General features: G+C 41.5%; 1 protein-coding gene across 2 annotated transcripts; it reads left to right on the top strand.

Moving 5' to 3' along the window:
* The first annotated feature begins 7131 nt into the window (after positions 1–7131).
* DSEL (dermatan sulfate epimerase like) lies at positions 7132–16939 on the top strand. 2 transcript variants are annotated; one of them, XM_053571847.1, is made up of 3 exons: positions 7132–7466; positions 8286–12818; positions 15454–16939. In XM_053571847.1, exon 2 carries the CDS (start codon positions 9174–9176, stop codon positions 12807–12809), a length of 3636 nt encoding a protein of 1211 aa, XP_053427822.1. In that variant the 5' UTR covers positions 7132–7466; positions 8286–9173; the 3' UTR covers positions 12810–12818; positions 15454–16939. The 2 variants fall into 2 exon arrangements, with proteins under 2 accessions (XP_053427822.1, XP_053427821.1); XM_053571846.1 differs by having other exon boundaries at positions 8286–16939.
* Positions 16940–17640: the final 701 nt, after the last annotated feature.

The raw sequence follows: 17640 nt of genomic DNA, 5'->3' as shown, positions 1-17640 counted from the left end.
CACATGGTTAGCCAGTTCTCCCAACACCATTTATTAAATAGGGATTCTTTTTCCAGTGTATGCATTTGCAAAAACAAAAACAAGATTTTAAAAGGTACTTTCTCTAAGGGAAAATTTCACAGGATCATAAACGGCATTTAAAAATACAGATTTTTTTTTTTTTTTGTATTTCTCTCCTCACCCTATCACCCTATCTTCAAGTGGGCCTTAGATCTTGTATTTTTATTTTTAATAGGCAAATTCTGGTTAATTTTTACTATTAGATAAGCTTAAAATATGCTACAAAAATAATTTTTAGAGGGTAACAAAGAGGAATCAGCTTGTTTATATAACTTGTGGGCATTTTCAAACCTACCCTTCCACTCTACCTTCCACTACCATAACCCACCTCAACTGCTCACCACCAGACACAGTTTTTTGTTTTTTGTTTTTTTTGAGAGTCTCCTTTGTCACCCTCAGTAGAGTGCCATGGTGTCACAGGTCACAGCAACCTCCAACTCTTGGGCTTAAGCAATTCTCTTGCTTCAGCTTCCCAAGTAGCTGAGATCACAGCCATAATGCCTGGCTGTTTTTTGTTGCAGTTGTCATTGTTGTTTAACTGGTCCAGGCTGGGTTCAAACCTGCCAGCCTTGGTGTATGTGGCTGGTGCCAGAAACACTGTGCTACAGGCGCTGAGCCCAGATACCCTGTTTTCAATGTGCTTTTCAAGGGAAGCACCATCCTCTGGTGAGTGCCACTTTATAATACATAATTTTAAGGTATAAGTCATCTCTATTCTCCTAGGATAACTGATACACAAACTTGCAATATCAGCTCCTGTGGTGATATTCAGACTGTGTAATCCTAAAGTACTTTCCTTCACCCTCTGAGTCACGATGGACCCCTGACCCCGCTAGGCCATCATCTTTTCTGCAAATTTAAGAGTTGGACTTCACAAAGGAAAATTTATTTTTGACTGATGTCAGAATCAAGCCAATGTAAACTTGCACTGAGGGAGACTCATGTTGAGTTGTATCCACAAGAAGGAGCAGGTAATGTTGATCTTTAGAAAAAGAGAAGAAGGAAACAAATGCTTGAAATCAAAGAGAGAAGCCTCCCCGCCTTGGCTGGATGGAGAAAGGAACCTGACCTCAGAGTGGCTTTTCCAGCAAGAAAGTATATGGTCTGGGATGGATGTCTCTGGGGTGGAGGCCGATCCTGGCCGATGGAGAGTTACTGGCTGACTTTACACAAAGAGAGCTTGTCGCATGTGCTCCCTGCTAAACTCTCGCTGTTTAGGGAGCAACAACCTGTTCCGTTAATTGTCAGGTAATCAATTTGCCCAAAAACATGTGCAATGAAAGTTTCGTTGTTTCTAGGTTGTGTTCCTTTTTTTCTCTTTTTTGTCTCATAAATTGTTTACCTTTATTGCTTAACTCTATCTACCACCTCACTCTCTCCTACGTGAACAAAAAATTTACATATAAAATAATCAAACTAACAGCAAAATAGTTTCCCTGAGTTATTTTACTACCGTAGTTAGACCTTGCCAGCCTGGAGGATGGTTCTGTTACATAGACATACAGGTGTGTGGGGTAGGAGAAAAGAATAAGAATTATCTTAGAACAATGTTAGGTGCTTGAGGACATTTTAAGGTACAGATTACCAGGATAAATTTGAGAGAATGAAAAATACCATGGACTTTTTGATGCTGGTAGACTAATATTTTTAATATGAAAAACCCTGTCCTAGAGGAAAGAAATCAGATAATAAAGTTGGGTGAAGTGTATGTAGGGGCCTGAGAGTTAGGGGGTGTGCTTTCATTTAACATCAGAAGGGCATTTCTGATAATCATCAAAGTCACATCATTCCAACTATCAGGTGACAATAATTGGCTTACTGTAAATTATGCTGGTAGGGAGAGCCCACGTTTTTGTAGGAAGTGAGGCAGGTGGGTTTAGGAGTATCCTAATCAAGTGAGAGAACCGGACCCAGCTCCAGGTAAACAGAAAGCTATCTTCAAATAATGTAAGTGAGAGCTGGTGTCTGTCCCAGTGCCCTATCAAAATGGCACAGACTGAGTAATTTATATATAGTAGAAATTTATTTCTTACAATTCTGGAGGCAGGAAAGTGCAAGTTCAAGGTGCTGACAGAGTCTCTGTCGAGTGCAGGCTCACTCTTCTAGGTGGTTCCAAAACAGTGAGCCTTGTTGCGTCTTACACGGTGGAAGGAGCAAAAAAGGTATGAATACTGTGTTGTCACATGAGCAAGAGATGGGAGGGAAAGTGCTGGGGTCTGAATGTGTTCCTCAAAATTCGTGTTTCAGAAACTTAATTCTCAATGCAATAGTATTGGGAGGTACGGACTAATGAGAGAAGAATTCAGGTCATGAGGAATGGATTGATGCTGCTATGAAAAGGGCTTGAGGAAGTGGATATTCCCCCTCTTTCTTGTTCTTCTGTTATTTGAGCCACACTGCACTCCGCCTCTCTGGGATGCCTTCTTGATGCATCATCTTTGAAACAGCGAGACCAGGCCCTAACCTGCCAGCACCCTGATCTTGGACTTCTCAGCCTCCAGCACTGTGAGGAAATAAATTTCTATTGTTTATAAATTAACCAGGTCAGTTACTTTCTGTTATAGCAGCACAAAACAGATTGAGACAGAGGAGCAAAAAGGAACTGGGGCACTTTCTTCAACCTCTTTTGTAAGGGCACCAATCCCATTCAGGAGGGCCGAGAACTCATGAGGTTAAGTAATCATTTCTCAGAGGACCCACGGCCTAATATTATCATGTCATATTATCTTCTGACACATGAATTTTGGAGGGACACATACTTTCTAAACCATAACATCTGACTCTGGAATAAACTGCAAAGTAGTAGTAGGGAAGTCCCGGTGATACACAGGACTTGATTTGAACCATCAACAATTCACATAAAATCAATTGTGACAGTCAGTGGGCTAGGCCAGATTTTCTCAACCTCAGTAGTATGGTGCTCTGGGATGAATAATTCTTGTTTTGTAGGGGAAGAGAGGTTTTCCTGTGCATTGTAGGATTTTTAGCAGCATCCTTGGTCTCTAGTCACTAGATAACAGTAATCTATCCCCCCAACCCTAGATCAATTGTGATAATCCAAATTTCTCCAGACACTGCCAAATGTTCGCTGAGAGAAATACTTTACTGGTGTAAGCAGAGGAGGGACAGAGGGAAGGGAAGGAGGAAGAACCCTGGAGAAACCATCCTGTGATCCCTTTGTGAGTTGCACTTTGTTTAAAATTTTCTTTCATAGCAAAAACAAAACTGTACGTAAGCAGATAGAGCAGCAATAAAGCTTCCCATTTATGAATTCAAGGCTTTAGTAGACTTATGGGGAAACTCCTTTCCTCAGAATTTGGCTTTTGGTATTTTCAAGTTTTTATAAACCTAGTTACTGTCACAGTGACTGTTGTACAGCTGGATAAACAAACTCAAGGAACACTCTCACCCACATCTTCATTAGCAACTCTGCAGGCAAAATGCCTGTCATTTGAGATGTTATGTATTCAAAACAATTGCAAAAAGAGTATTTCCAGATTCTACTGCTTGCTTTAACTCTGTGTTTTTGTCTTTATTATTGCTGTGGCCTATTTCTGCTGGCCAATTGTATAATAAGATTTGCAGCTTATGTTTGGAGTCTGTTTCTAAATTCACAGCTGCTATATCCCTTAACTCGTGGACAGATACTAGTTCTAATATTGCTAGAGGATCAATATAGCATACATCTGCCTCCAGTAAGGGGTTCAAGAAATCTGCATCTGAGTGATCACAGCCAAAGCCATATCAAGGAAGGGCTGTGTTATGAGAATAACAAACCTCCTCCCAGACTCCAATGCCTGTGCAGTGTGAAAGGATGTATGTGGTCAGTTCTTGGATATCTTGGCCCCATTTATTAAAAGTCTACAGAATAACTGATCACAGACAAATAAGATTTTAAACTAGGGATTACTGATTACATCTTATAGTTCTGCAAGGTGATATGGTACATATTTACTTTAAGTTCCAAGGCTCAAAACTTGAATCTGCCCATCTTAAAACTGTGGCTCAGCAGGTAGGGCGCCGGTCCCATATGCCAGAGGTGGTGGGTTCAAACCCAGCCCCGGCCAAAAAAAAAAAAAACATAACATTTGTGCAGAATTCTTCCTTACAATATTGTATGACTTTCCAGTCTCAGGTTTTATTTGAATGAAGTCACCTCCAGACATAGTTTCAACTATAAGTTGGGTGGTAACAAGCTTCAAAGAAGGTGGAGAAAAAGCATGTGAACTTTGTTCAGAATTTGAGGACCTACATTAGAACTTTATAACTTTTCTCATCTGTCATAATGAGGGTGAGGATTCATGTTAATAATTCAACAGATATTCAATAAAAAATGCTAGGCTCTGGGAGAGATAATGAAATTTATTTTTTACAGAAACAAATATAGTGAAATGGAAGAAAAACAAACGGAAAGAAAGAAAGGAGTGTGGGAGGAGGGAGGGAGAAAAAGAAAGGCATCTGATCTGGAGAATCTACTCTAGAAACCATTGTTTCTGTTACAAGTTGGGTGGTTGGGGCAGGTTGAAAGATTGCATATAAAGAAAATAGATATTCATACGTGCTTTGATATCACTGAGTAAAATTTCATGTAGATTTAAGATCCTTTTATATAGCGGGAAATCCCCAGAGCAATAGACCGAACTGTTCTTCACTTGCATTAAAATAAGATACGGCTTCAGGATTCTGAATTTAGCAGCTGTGGTATATGTGTCTCTTGCCACACTCATAAGGTTTTTAATGTACAATAACATAGCAGATAGCTCATCCCTTCTATGGCTGGCTGCATTATTTATAATTAGCTAACTTCGTACCATCTTCATGTGTAGAAGGAGCAATAATTGGAACTATCCATTTTTAGTTCACAGGAAACAAGACTATCTTCATTTTTAATAGTGCCATTTACCTACCACCCTTTCTGCCGATGATTTGAATCGTTCAGTTGTAGCTCCTGTTTTATTTTAATGTACTCACATTTCTCCAGTGTGAAAAGATGCCTGTTCACAATGAATTAGGCCCAAAGCTCCTCTGAGAGTGCTGAGGCGAGTTGCTTCCCCAGAGCTTCGGCACAGACCCACGAGGCAGAAGGGAAAAGACTCACCTGTACTTGAATTCATTCATCTGTAAAGTGAAAATATCACATTGATGTTAAAAAAATTATAGGGTGGAAATTAAAATACTGGCCTGGCTGATGTTGGTGTTTATGCACTAATATCGGAATCACCTTGTCCTCCCAGCATGGGACACTCTGTGTCCAGGAATAGCCTTACCCACACACTTGGCTCTGAGAAATGGTCTCCATATTCACTGTATTTGCTAAATACTAATTCCTAGGCTCCTCTCTGTAGAAACTGTAGAAAGACCTGTAATTGGGCCACTCTTTCCCCCATCTCCACTCTCCTCTAAATGAGAATGGTGCCTGTGAATCATCCATTTTTATCGGGAGCCATGGGGAGAAGAACCATCCAGACTTCACAGGTCAGAGGAGAACCCTCCTTTTGGAATGAATCTCAGAGGAGAAGACAGGCCTCTATGTGAGCCCAGCTGCTAAAGGTTCAACTCATTTCAAACACTAATATAGTCCTTACAGAGGAGACTGAGTAGCACTCATGGATCAAGGAGTTTAGAATAGAGTCTTAGAGTCAATCAGGTGAAATAGTACGCCTAGTACCTAGTACCATCTAAAGGGCATAGTGCTGCCTGGGTTAGGAAACTCACAAATTATTTACAGAACAATTTAGGCATCTGAGCTGAGACTAGGACAGTGAAAGAAATTTAATAGACACTTTTCCCTAGAAACTTGAGGTGGTTGGGTTAAGGACACTGTGATGGAAGGAATGCGGTAACATAGTTACTGGAGGGCCAGAGCAAAAGCAAGCTTGGCCATTTGGACTGGGCTAAAGATTCCCCAGGACAAAGTGAAAGGATGATGAACAGGCCAAGGCCACATTTCATTGTCTTAGTCAAATTATTTGAAATTCATTCTGCTAGCAATGGTCTACTCTTTCATTTTTACCAGGAAGTGACATAAATAAGACTCAGTTTAAAAACATTTTAATACATCTTCTTAAATGTTACCAAAACAGTATGGTATAGGAGGAGACTAACATGTCCCTAATCCCTACTTATGGTGGAACTGCACATTTGTGAAGCTTGATCCTTCAGTTACCACTTGTGATACGAGAGGTCAGAGGTTGAGGGGACTCACGTCCAAGTGTAATCCCAGCTGTCTGTGAGAAGTTCCACATGCCCCGTGCAACAGGAATGACAGCCTGCTCTAGGATTAACAAACCCCGGAATCGCACGCACCGGGGCCCAAGGCACTGCCTTCTCCTGCTCCTTTGCACGTCTTCACTGAAAGCCAATTTTCAATTTTTTAACAAGAGGCTCCTTCCACCTATCTCTCCCTATCTTTCCCTAATTATACTGCTGCGCAAATTATTTTCACTCAGTAAAGCTGATTACCTTTATGAGCATCTGGGCTACTGAAGTGGTTCTCATAGATTAATCCGGTTATTCTGATTTTGTCTTTCTAAATGACAGCCCCCCAAACTCTCCCCAAACACGCTCTCTTTGCCATAAAGGGCAACTCCTGTCATCCGCACCCACCCCGGCTTCTCCTATCATTTGCAATCAACCCCACATCCCCACCCTGGCCCTCTTCCAGTTGTCCTTTTCCTTTAACGAAAAGGTTTGAACTAACGCCGGCCGAGGGAGGTCTGGGCTCGCTTTCCCAAACTTCCCCTCTTCCAGGTCCGCTAGTCCGGAACGCACGGCAGCCCCTGCAGCCGGGAACTCTCGCGCCCCAACCTCCTCCCTTCGGAATCCCGCGGGCGCCGGCCCCGCCCCGGTCGCTCGCTCACTTCTCCCCAAGGACCCGCCCATGTCCCCGCCCCCCGGCCGCCTGCCCTCGCCTCCGGCTCTCGCCCTCTCTAGGCCCCGCCCCGTCTCCGCCCAAGCCCCGCCCCTCACCGTTCGCGTCCCGCCCCCGGCCCGCCGGTCCGCGTCGCGGTCTCTCGCCCTCCCCAGGCCGCGGAGCTGGCACAGAGGAGCTGCGGCTGCGGCTGCATCGCGGCCTGGGGACGCGGAGGCTCCGCTGGACACGGAGACCCGGAGAGCGCCCGCTGCCCGCGGATCTGCTTCCCGCAGTCCATGGTTGCCCCCGCAAACATCTGGCGTTGTAGGGGGCGGGTGTGTCCGGGCGGTGCGGCGCGGGTCCTGGCGCGGCTGAGACCGAGCCGAGAGGGGGGTGTCGCCTGTTGGGGCGCGGGGCACGCCGCCAGGGCGCGGGGATCCCTGCGGAGCCCGCGGGGGCCTGGTTCCTGTGCAGAGCAGTTTTCTCGAACTCTCCACCCCAGCCTCTCCTGGGGCGCGTCGTAGCCCGAAGACCCCGTCGGGATCAGGCTCAGGTAAGCGGACTTGGCCGTACGGGGGGTTTTCAACCCCAAACCACAGCCATAGGTCGGGGAGTGGGGAGCGGAGGACGAGGAAGCATGTTGGTAGGACACGAATGAAAAAATGCAACAGGCAGGGCGGATCAGGAAACTCCTAGCGTTAATGTTTCCTGCAGAGAGGAGACTTGTCCAAGACTGAAACTTGCTTAGGTTCCTCCAAACCGGGGACGGGCGAACGGGAGGCTGCTCCCTAAGTCTGGGTCTGAGCTCCCTCTGGCGGCGCCTCTGACGGACGTTTAGAGGAGGCCACAGGTGAGAGGTTGGATGGAGCTGCTGCTCCTGGGCCCCGACACTTGGTCGTGATTCCTCTTCTGAGACGAGTGACTAGTCTCAGTAGTTGTCACTACCAACATGCTTTCTGATCCTAAGAAAGCCAGACCTTCAACCGGAGTAAAAAGAAAGGTCCTTTTCGCTTTACTTTTTTCTGTTCCTGAGTCTTTTGTAACATGAAATAAGAAATACATTTGAACTGCATTTGAATCAAAATATTTTTAAGTGACTAACACAAGCCACCATTAAAATATAAATATTGTCAGGAGATTTACATCGTGTAGTCGCTTGCCATCTGCTAACATTCATTGAGATTCAAATATGTGCGTTGAAAACTATCAGACAACAATCATTTGAGCTAATTTCGATTGTATGTGATGTCGGATTTTATTGTGATTCTAAAATTCTACAGAGCTTGTAGACTATTTCAGTCCTTGGTATATGTGCACTGCCAGCATACCTGTAGCCTCAGAGAATTTCTTTGTTTTGTTTTTTTCCCCCCAGAAAGGAGTGTCATGAAAAAGGAGCAGAAAAGAGACATCACTGTTGGTGAAAGGGGAGTTTTCTTTCCCAGTTGGTGGTTACTTCATGATTGGAAGAGGAATAACTAGGTGGCTGCAGAGATTAGATTTTTATAGTTGTACAGATGAAGCTGACAAAAGACAACGAGGAAATGCTTTCTGTGTCCTAATAGGCTGATGAGTAAGCCTGCAAAAGACAGATTTGAAACGAGGGCAGGCGTTTTGTTTTCTTGTTTTTTCAAACCAAGTAGGACTTTGAACACTTGTTGAGGATGTTTTTCTCTCAAAAACGGAAGAAGAAAACATTTATGAAACAAGAAGTATAAAAATCAGAGAGGTGTCCAACTGCATTCACTCACTCCATGAATGTCAGACCTTCCTCATCTTTTCTGGCAATCACACATAAATGCATTAGCCATGGTGGTTTTGTTTATGCTAGGAATGACCTCATGTGGAATGAGTGATTTTGAATTTTGGGGTGATTTTTCTCTTTTTTACAATATGTATTTTGACTCTTCATGTTGAAAAGATTTATTTAAAGGAAGTAAAGCTGAATCCATAATATTTTTTAACTGTACTACTGTAGCCTGTACATTATGGAGAAATTAGAGACCTTACAATTCCCTGAAGTTTTACTGGAAGCAAAGCTGTGCCAGGGACACAGAGACACAGTGTAAGTTTTCTCCTCTTGGCAACTGCACTTGATTAGAATGAGCTGAACATCAGCAGCATTTCTCAGCCTGTAGGATCTGCGTTCTTTGTTTTATGAAGGCTTTAATGTATGTTTTGTAACTAGCACAAAACTAATGGGAGACACGTTGGGCACTGCGTTTGACGTGTACGCCTAAGGAGAGGAGCACTCCAATGGATCATGGCGTTAATGTTTACAGGACATTTCCTATTCTTAGCATTATTGATGTTTGGTTTTTCTACTTTTGAGGAATCTGTGAGCAATTACTCTGAATGGGTAGTTTTCACAGATGATGAAGAGCAGTTTAAAACACAGAAAGTACAAGATTTCAGACCTAACCAAAAGCTGAAGAAAAACATGCTTCATCCAAGTTTATATTTTGATGCTGGAGACATCCAAGTAATGAGACAACACTCTCACACAAGCCATTTGCATCTTTTTAGAGCTATCAGAAGCGCAGTGACAGTTATGCTGTCCAACCCGACATACTACCTACCTCCACCCAAGCACGCTGATTTTGCTGCCAAGTGGAATGAAATTTATGGTAACAATCTGCCTCCTTTAGCATTGTACTGTTTGTTATGCCCAGAAGACAAAGTTGCCTTTGAATTTGTCTTGGAATATATGGACAGGATGGTGGGCTACAAAGACTGGCTAGTTGAAAATGCCCCAGGGGATGAGGTTCCAATTGGCCATTCCTTAACAGGTTTTGCCACTGCCTTTGACTTTTTATATAATTTATTAGATCATCATCGAAGACTAAAATACCTGGAAAAAATATGGATTATTACTGAGGAAATGTACGAGTACTCTAAAATCCGCCCATGGGGCAAACAGCTTCTCCATAACCACCAAGCAACCAATATGATAGCATTACTCACAGGGGCCTTGGTGACCGGGGTAGACAAAGAATCTAAAGCAAATATATGGAAACAGGTTGTAGTTGACGTGATGGAAAAGACAATGTTTCTATTGAATCATATTGTTGATGGGTCTTTGGATGAAGGTGTGGCCTATGGAAGCTACACGGCTAAGTCAGTCACACAGTACGTTTTTCTGGCCCAGAGACATTTTAATATCAATAACTTTGAGAATAACTGGTTAAAGATGCACTTTTGGTTTTACTATGCCACTCTTCTACCAGGCTTTCAAAGAACCGTGGGTATAGCAGATTCCAATTATAATTGGTTTTATGGTCCAGAGAGCCAACTAGTTTTCTTGGATAAGTTCATCTTAAAGAATGGAGCTGGAAATTGGCTGGCTCAGCAAATTAGAAAGCACCGGCCTAAAGATGGACCCATGGTTCCTTCAACTGCACAGAGATGGAGCACTCTTCACACTGAATATATCTGGTATGATCCCCAGCTTACCCCACAGCCTCCTGCTGAATATGGCACTGCAAAACTGTACACGTTCCCTAACTGGGGTGTTGTCACTTACGGGGCAGGGCTGCCAAACACACAGACCAATACCTTTGTGTCTTTTAAATCTGGGAAACTAGGAGGACGAGCTGTGTATGACATAGTTCACTTTCAGCCATACTCCTGGATTGATGGGTGGAGAAGCTTTAACCCAGGACACGAACATCCAGATCAGAACTCATTTACTTTTGCCCCCAATGGGCAAGTATTCGTGTCTGAAGCTCTCTATGGACCCAAGTTGAGCCACCTCAACAATGTACTGGTGTTTGCTCCGTCACCCTCCAGCCAATGTAATAAGCCCTGGGAAGGTCAACTGGGAGAATGTGCACAGTGGCTCAAGTGGACCAGTGAGGAAGTTGGTGACGCAGCTGGGGAAATTATCACTGCCTCACAACATGGGGAAATGATATTTGTGAGTGGGGAAGCTGTGTCTGCTTATTCTGCATCAATGAGACTAAAAAGTGTGTACCGTGCTTTGCTGCTCTTAAATTCTCAAACTCTGCTCGTGGTTGATCACATCGAGAGACAAGAAGATTCCCCAATAAATTCTGTCAGTGCCTTCTTTCATAATCTGGATATCGATTTTAAATACATCCCGTATAGGTTTATGAATAGGTATAATGGTGCCATGATGGACGTGTGGGATGCACACTACAAAATGTTTTGGTTTGATCACCATGGCAACAGTCCCATGGCCAGTATACAGGAAGCAGAGCAAGCTGCTGAATTCAAGAAACGATGGACTCAGTTCGTTAATGTTACGTTTCAGATGGAATCCACAATCACAAGAATTGCGTACATCTTTTATGGGCCCTATGTCAATGTTTCCAGCTGCAGATTCATTGATAATTCTAAATCTGGGCTTCAGATTTCTCTCAATGTCAATAATACCGAACATGTTGTTTCCATTGTAACTGATTACCATAACCTGAAAACAAGATTCAATTACCTGGGATTTGGTGGTTTTGCCAATGTGGCTGATCAGGGCCAAATAACTCGATTTGGTTTGGGCACTCAAGCAATAGTAAAGCCTGTAAGACAGGATAGAGTCATTTTCCCATTTGGATTTAAATTTAATATAGCGGTTGGATTAATTTTGTGCATTAGCCTGGTGATTTTAACTTTCCAATGGCGATTTTACCTTTCTTTTAGAAAGTTAATGCGATGGATACTAATACTTGTTGTTGTCTTATGGTTTATTGAGCTGCTGGATGTGTGGAGCACTTGCACTCAGCCCATCTGTGCCAAATGGGCGAGGACAGAAGCCACGGCAAGCAAGAAGGCTTTGTCTTCAGAAGGGCACCAGAGAGATCTTCCCGATGTTGTTATTACCTCACTTCCTGGTTCAGGAGCTGAAATTCTCAAACAACTTTTTTTCAACAGTAGTGATTTTCTCTACATCAGGGTTCCTACAGCTTACATTGATATCCCTGAGACTGAATTTGAAATCGACTCGTTTGTAGATGCCTGTGAATGGAAGGTGTCAGATGTCCACAGTGGGCATTTTCGCTTACTCCGAGGCTGGTTGCAGTCTTTAGTCCAAGACACAAAACTGCATTTGCAAAATATCCACCTCCATGAACCCAGTAGGGGCAAACTGGCCCAATATTTTACAATGAATAGGGACAAAAAACGAAAGTCGAGAAGGAGAGAGTCTTTGCCAGAACAAAGAAATAGAATGAAAGGCTCCTTTGATAGAGACGCTGAATATATTAGGGCTTTGAGGAGACACCTGGTCTATTACCCAAGTGCACGTCCTGTGCTCAGTTTGAGCAGTGGGAGCTGGACCTTAAAGCTTCATTTTTTCCAGGAAGTTTTAGGGACTTCCATGAGGGCATTGTATATAGTCAGAGACCCTCGATCATGGATTTATTCAATGCTGTACAGTAGTAAGCCAAGTCTTTACTCTTTGAAGAATGTACCAGAGCACTTAGCAAAATTGTTTAAAACAGAAGGAGAAGGAAAATGTAACTTAAATTCAGGCTACGCTCTCGAGTATGAATCATTGAGGAAAGAATTATCAAAATCCAAATCAGATGCAGTCTCCCTGTTGTCTCATTTGTGGCTGGCAAACACGGCAGCAGCACTGAGAATAAATACAGACTTGCTGCCTTCCAGCTACCAGCTGGTCAAGTTCGAAGATATTGTACATTTTCCCCAGAAGACCACTGAAAGGATTTTTGCCTTTCTTGGAATTCCTTTGTCTCCTGCTAGTTTAAACCAAATATTGTTTGCCACTTCCACAAACCTTTTTTACCTTCCTTATGAAGGGGAAATATCACCCACTAATACTAACATTTGGAAACAAAATTTGCCTAGAGATGAAATTAAACTGATTGAAAACATCTGTTGGACACTGATGGATCGTCTAGGATATCCAAAGTTTATGGAATAAATGCTGCAGGTCAGCAGAAATTTGCACTAATACTTCCCAACCTACTTCGTGGACATGAATTAGAAGAGTTTGTTTATTCTTGTACTGCGTGTGTGTGTGTGTGCGGTCTGTTATTTGCACAGAGAGATTATTTTAAAAATGGGCACCATATTTGGCCTAGCAGGATTTATTTTTGTGTCATCATTTTCTTTGCCTTGTTTCTAAATTTTTTTTCTGCCAAAATGTTTCTGCTACACAGGTGTAGATGAAGTCACGTCTTGGGGGTCAGGGGAGATGGGACGATTGTAAAGGTTTTTGTCTGACTCTTCTTCATCTGTAGCTGTGCTGATCTATCTTGGGACCTCAGACACTGCTAAAGACCTTGGAATTCCTGCTTTCCCCAAGCATCTTTTGCTTCCAAGATGGAATAAAAAGTTCCTTATCTTTTTGAAAAGGTCTTCTAACACACTTACCTTGCACAAAGAAAAAGAATTTCTTTTACTGTGTGTAATGTTCAGTGATATCACTGGGGAAATGTGAAAGCTCCTATCAGAATTATAGGATTTCTTCTGCACAATCTGTACGATGGAAGTACAGACTCGATATGCTTTCTTTTTTGAGGTCAGAAACACTGACCCGAAAAGCCTACTTAAAGTTTCTTATTTAAAAATAATAAGGAATAAATATCTGAACAATCTGAGTACCGAGGGTTGATAGGTTATTTTAGACATGTTTGTTTTAAATTCTTTCTTTTTTGCCTCCCTGAAGCTACAGCTGTTCACCATCTTACCACTGCCATCCTATCCTTTTACTGTCAAGCAAAACAATCGGTAGTTACTAATTGCTAAACCCCCAATATTTGTGGGGATTTCCCCCCACATGATTAATTTTTCATTAAAGACTAAAACAGACTTAGAATCAAATTTATTTTTGTGGGAGTAACACTGTATGACTCAAAGAAAGCAGTGTGACTGTTGCCAGTGTTTTTTTAGACTAGAAACAGAATTGGAAAATTGCCTGGTTTATCTTGCATCCCTTTGAATGAGTTTACAGACTGCCAGTGTCTGCAAAAGTTAAAAGCAAATGGGAGATGATGTCAGAGGCATCTGTTTCCTTTACCATCTGCATCTTATTATAAATGTAGCCGTCATAAAATGTAGCTTATTTTATTTTGGTAGGCTCTGAAATCAAAATGCTGTGCCATCGTAAGCCAGTGGAATAATGACAATGTACTGGATGCGAACTATTAGGCAGTACGGAGACTTGATGAAAATCTCTATAAAGATTGCAGTCTTCTTGATGTTTCAAACCGTAGTTCCCCTAAGCTCTCTAACACTCGGGAGTCTGTCATTCTGACCTAGATAAAAGTGGTTCTTTCTCAGTGGTTTGTTATTATGTCAAAATGTGCTTCCAGGGTGATAAAGCTGTGGATTTGTTCCATTCCAGCAAAACCGAACTTGGCTGTCATTTTTCTTCCATGACGGTGTGAGTGGAGATTGCTACCCCTCCCCCACGTTTACCTCTCATAGCTCTCAGGAGCTTTTCTTTATCACGTCAGAATGCATGAAAATCATGTGACTATCGGTTGAAAGGGCACTGAAGACCTGAATCCACACGACTTTTCTCAAGGGAGATTATTCTCACTATCTCAGGGTTGTCAGTGAGCATGTCAATCCTACACGGATGATAACAATATTTCCTTTACTGGTTAGAGTCTCACTGTTTACTTTCAATTCTCGGGATGTGTGGCCTTGAATTAGATCCAATGAAAAGGTTCTAGATCGGAAGCCATGCTTGGTCAGTCTGATCGTGGTAAGAATTACAAATATGTGCAGGTAACAAGAAAGCAGAAGCTACTGCTGAATTTTAACATGATACAGAATTGCCCCCATGGCCAGGGAGAGCCAAGTAGAGTATGTGGAGGAATGAGGGGTGGGGGGTGAGATGCAGAAAGTGAGAAAGATAGTGATTGATTCTGGGAATGATTATGGAAGGATGTTATGGATCGCAAAAGATAGGCTGAGGCTTCCCCAAATTTTCTTCTCAGTGTTTCCTAACATTCATGCCCATAGAGAAATAAAGTTGGATTTACCTGTCTCTATACAAACCTATCCCACTCCAAGGGAGAATTTCAGACAGGAGCCCTATTATGTAGTTAATTCTAAAATAGGAAGTTTACTGGAGAACACTTCTCTATACAGATTTCCTTGTGATGAATATTAGTGACACATGCATATGTAAGATCTTGTCTGAGACCACCTGCCTTGTAATATGAGCACATAAGAGAACTGATTGTCTCCCATTCCCAGAGTGATCTTGGAGAAATCCAAATAACCTCTACCCTTGCTTTTCTTCTGGCTCATCTTGAAAATAATTAAAGGATGGATTATCACTACCTAACACTCCCAGAAGTATTTATAAAATGTTCTATCTATAAAATCAATCCTTTTTTTTTAAAATTAACTTCCTCAACTCAGCTCTCATTGAGATAAAACTGTTTATTTAAAAATAGTATTATTATTATTATTCTAGAGTGCAGTGGCATCGTTAGAGCTCCTAGCAACCTCAAACTCCTGGGCTCGAGCAATCCTGTCTCAGCCTCCTGCGCACCTGGGACTGCTGGTGCATGCCACCATGTCTGGCTAATTTTTCTATTTTTTTGTAGAAATAGAAGCTGACTCTTGCTCAGTCTGGTCTCCGACTCCTGGCCTCAAGTGATCGTCCCACTTCAGCCTCCCGAAGTGCTGGAATTGCAGACATGAGCTACTATGCCCAGCCAAGGATTAAAATTTTGAAAGGATGTATTAATCTTGCTGATTAAAAAGTAAAATCAATAAATATAATGAAAAGCTGGTTTTCAAAAATTTAGAACAATGCAGTTGTACTCAGGATCAAATAGGCCCTATTTAGATGCGAATTTACTGTAATGAATGTCTGGACAAGACAGGAAAACTGAGAATCTGTTGAGAAGGAAGACAAATCTATGGATTCCTTATTTTTGTAGAATTAAAGCCAATAACATTTGCTGATTTTTAGATAAAGAAAAATTAATTCCTTAAAAGAATGGGACAATTCTCACTTATGTCAAATTCCAAGGAATGGCAGAGGAACTGCCACATTGCCTTCTGCAAATTTGTATAAAGAAGAATCCTCTCCTCCAACACAAACACTTGTCTTAAAAATTTCCTTTTCATGAAAATGTTTCCCTTGCTCCAATTTTGGTTGGTATCATTGATCAGCAGAGGTATTTGTACATCACCAAACATATGAGACCTTCTTGATAAACAAAGCATATTGCCTTGAATTTACAAGTGTATAAACATCAGTGATAATCTTTAAATTGCTATGTTGCTTGTTTTGATTAAGTGGTCATAAATGCAACTTTTCATTGATTAGGAAAAAATGGATGTAGAAGGCCATATATTATAACACCACTTCCGGAGGTAACAGTACCTAACATTCTAATACACATCAAGACATTTCATACGTAGACTATTTACTGCATATGTAAATTTTGACTAAATTCTAATGTGTCTGACTAATCATTATTTCACTTCATTTTGGCAGAGAAACTCTAGATACAGTAGAACTTCCATAGTTGACCACCTCTCTGCATTGACCACATCTTCAAGTTCAGCTAATTTTCATGGACGGACATGCATCACATGGATGTGTCAGTACAGTAGGCCTAGCTCCTGTGTCAACCAGTTTGTTACAGACCCTAGGGCATAAACATGACAGAGGTTCTACCATAATTTTTAAGACTCAAATAACTGAACTTTTGCACAGAGTCTAGACACTTTAAACAATAGATTCTAACATTCTTAAACTTGAGATAGTTGAGCTACCATTTACATGGGCTTATGTTGTATTACTCCAAGTAACACATGCATGTTCCATTGATTATTTCTAAAAATAGACTCAGCTAAGTTTAACAAAACGTGAAGTATTTTGATTGCTTTTATTTCACATCTTATCCAGTTATTCAACAAAGAAAAAGATAGTGTGAAGATTATAAACTAGTTTGTGAGACGTATATGTACAGTAAGATTCCTCTGTTAATACAAAAATAAAAAACTAAAAGCAACTTGGCTATGATTGGGATAATTTTGCCATATCCCTTTTTTTTTTAGGGCTTTGGGTCATGGTGTTAGGATTTTTTATGGTTCCAGGGGAGCAGAAGTTGGAAACTGATGGGCAGGTTAAATACTGATAACCAGTCCCACAATTTCAGCTGCTAAATTTGGGCACCCCTCACCTCTCATGTCAGGCAATTCTTGTCTCTGTTCCTGTAACTTAGTTTCACGTCCTGACTCTGAAGCTTTCTAATGACCAGGATATATCTATACTAATAACCGGTGTACTCTGGTAAGTTGCTTTATTTAGTCTTTATATGGCTGAAAAGAAGAAACTTCTAGCAGATTTCTTCAGGTATTCTAAGTAGGTAATGCACAGAGTTGGCACAGAAAAGACACGTATTTTTAGTAGGATAAGGACCTATCCAATATGAATTAATCATTTATTTTCGACATTTTGAATCATAAGATTTTCGTGTATCTCTTTACAATCCTTAGAACAACCCTTATAGCTATTTTTTACATATAAGTGTGAAACCCCAAACAAGGGATTAGTCCAAAGTAAAAGAGCTGATGAGTGATTTGACCAACATTTATTCATAATTTTCCAACTCTAATCAGAAAAATTCTAATGGATTCATAATTCATTCATCACTTCTCCCATTCACCATATTTTGGAGGTTTCTACTGTCAAGGTGATGACTGGCATGAAGGTAGAATACAAAAAATCAGTTAACTATGAGCCTAGCCTATGAGGATTGGTTCATCTCTAGAGA

This window comes from Nycticebus coucang, chromosome 19 (genome assembly GCF_027406575.1).
Source record: "Nycticebus coucang isolate mNycCou1 chromosome 19, mNycCou1.pri, whole genome shotgun sequence".
Lineage (NCBI taxonomy): Eukaryota > Metazoa > Chordata > Mammalia > Primates > Lorisidae > Nycticebus > Nycticebus coucang.
The sequence above is the reverse complement of the archived record's forward strand: the minus strand, read 5'-3'. Positions and strand labels throughout refer to the sequence as shown.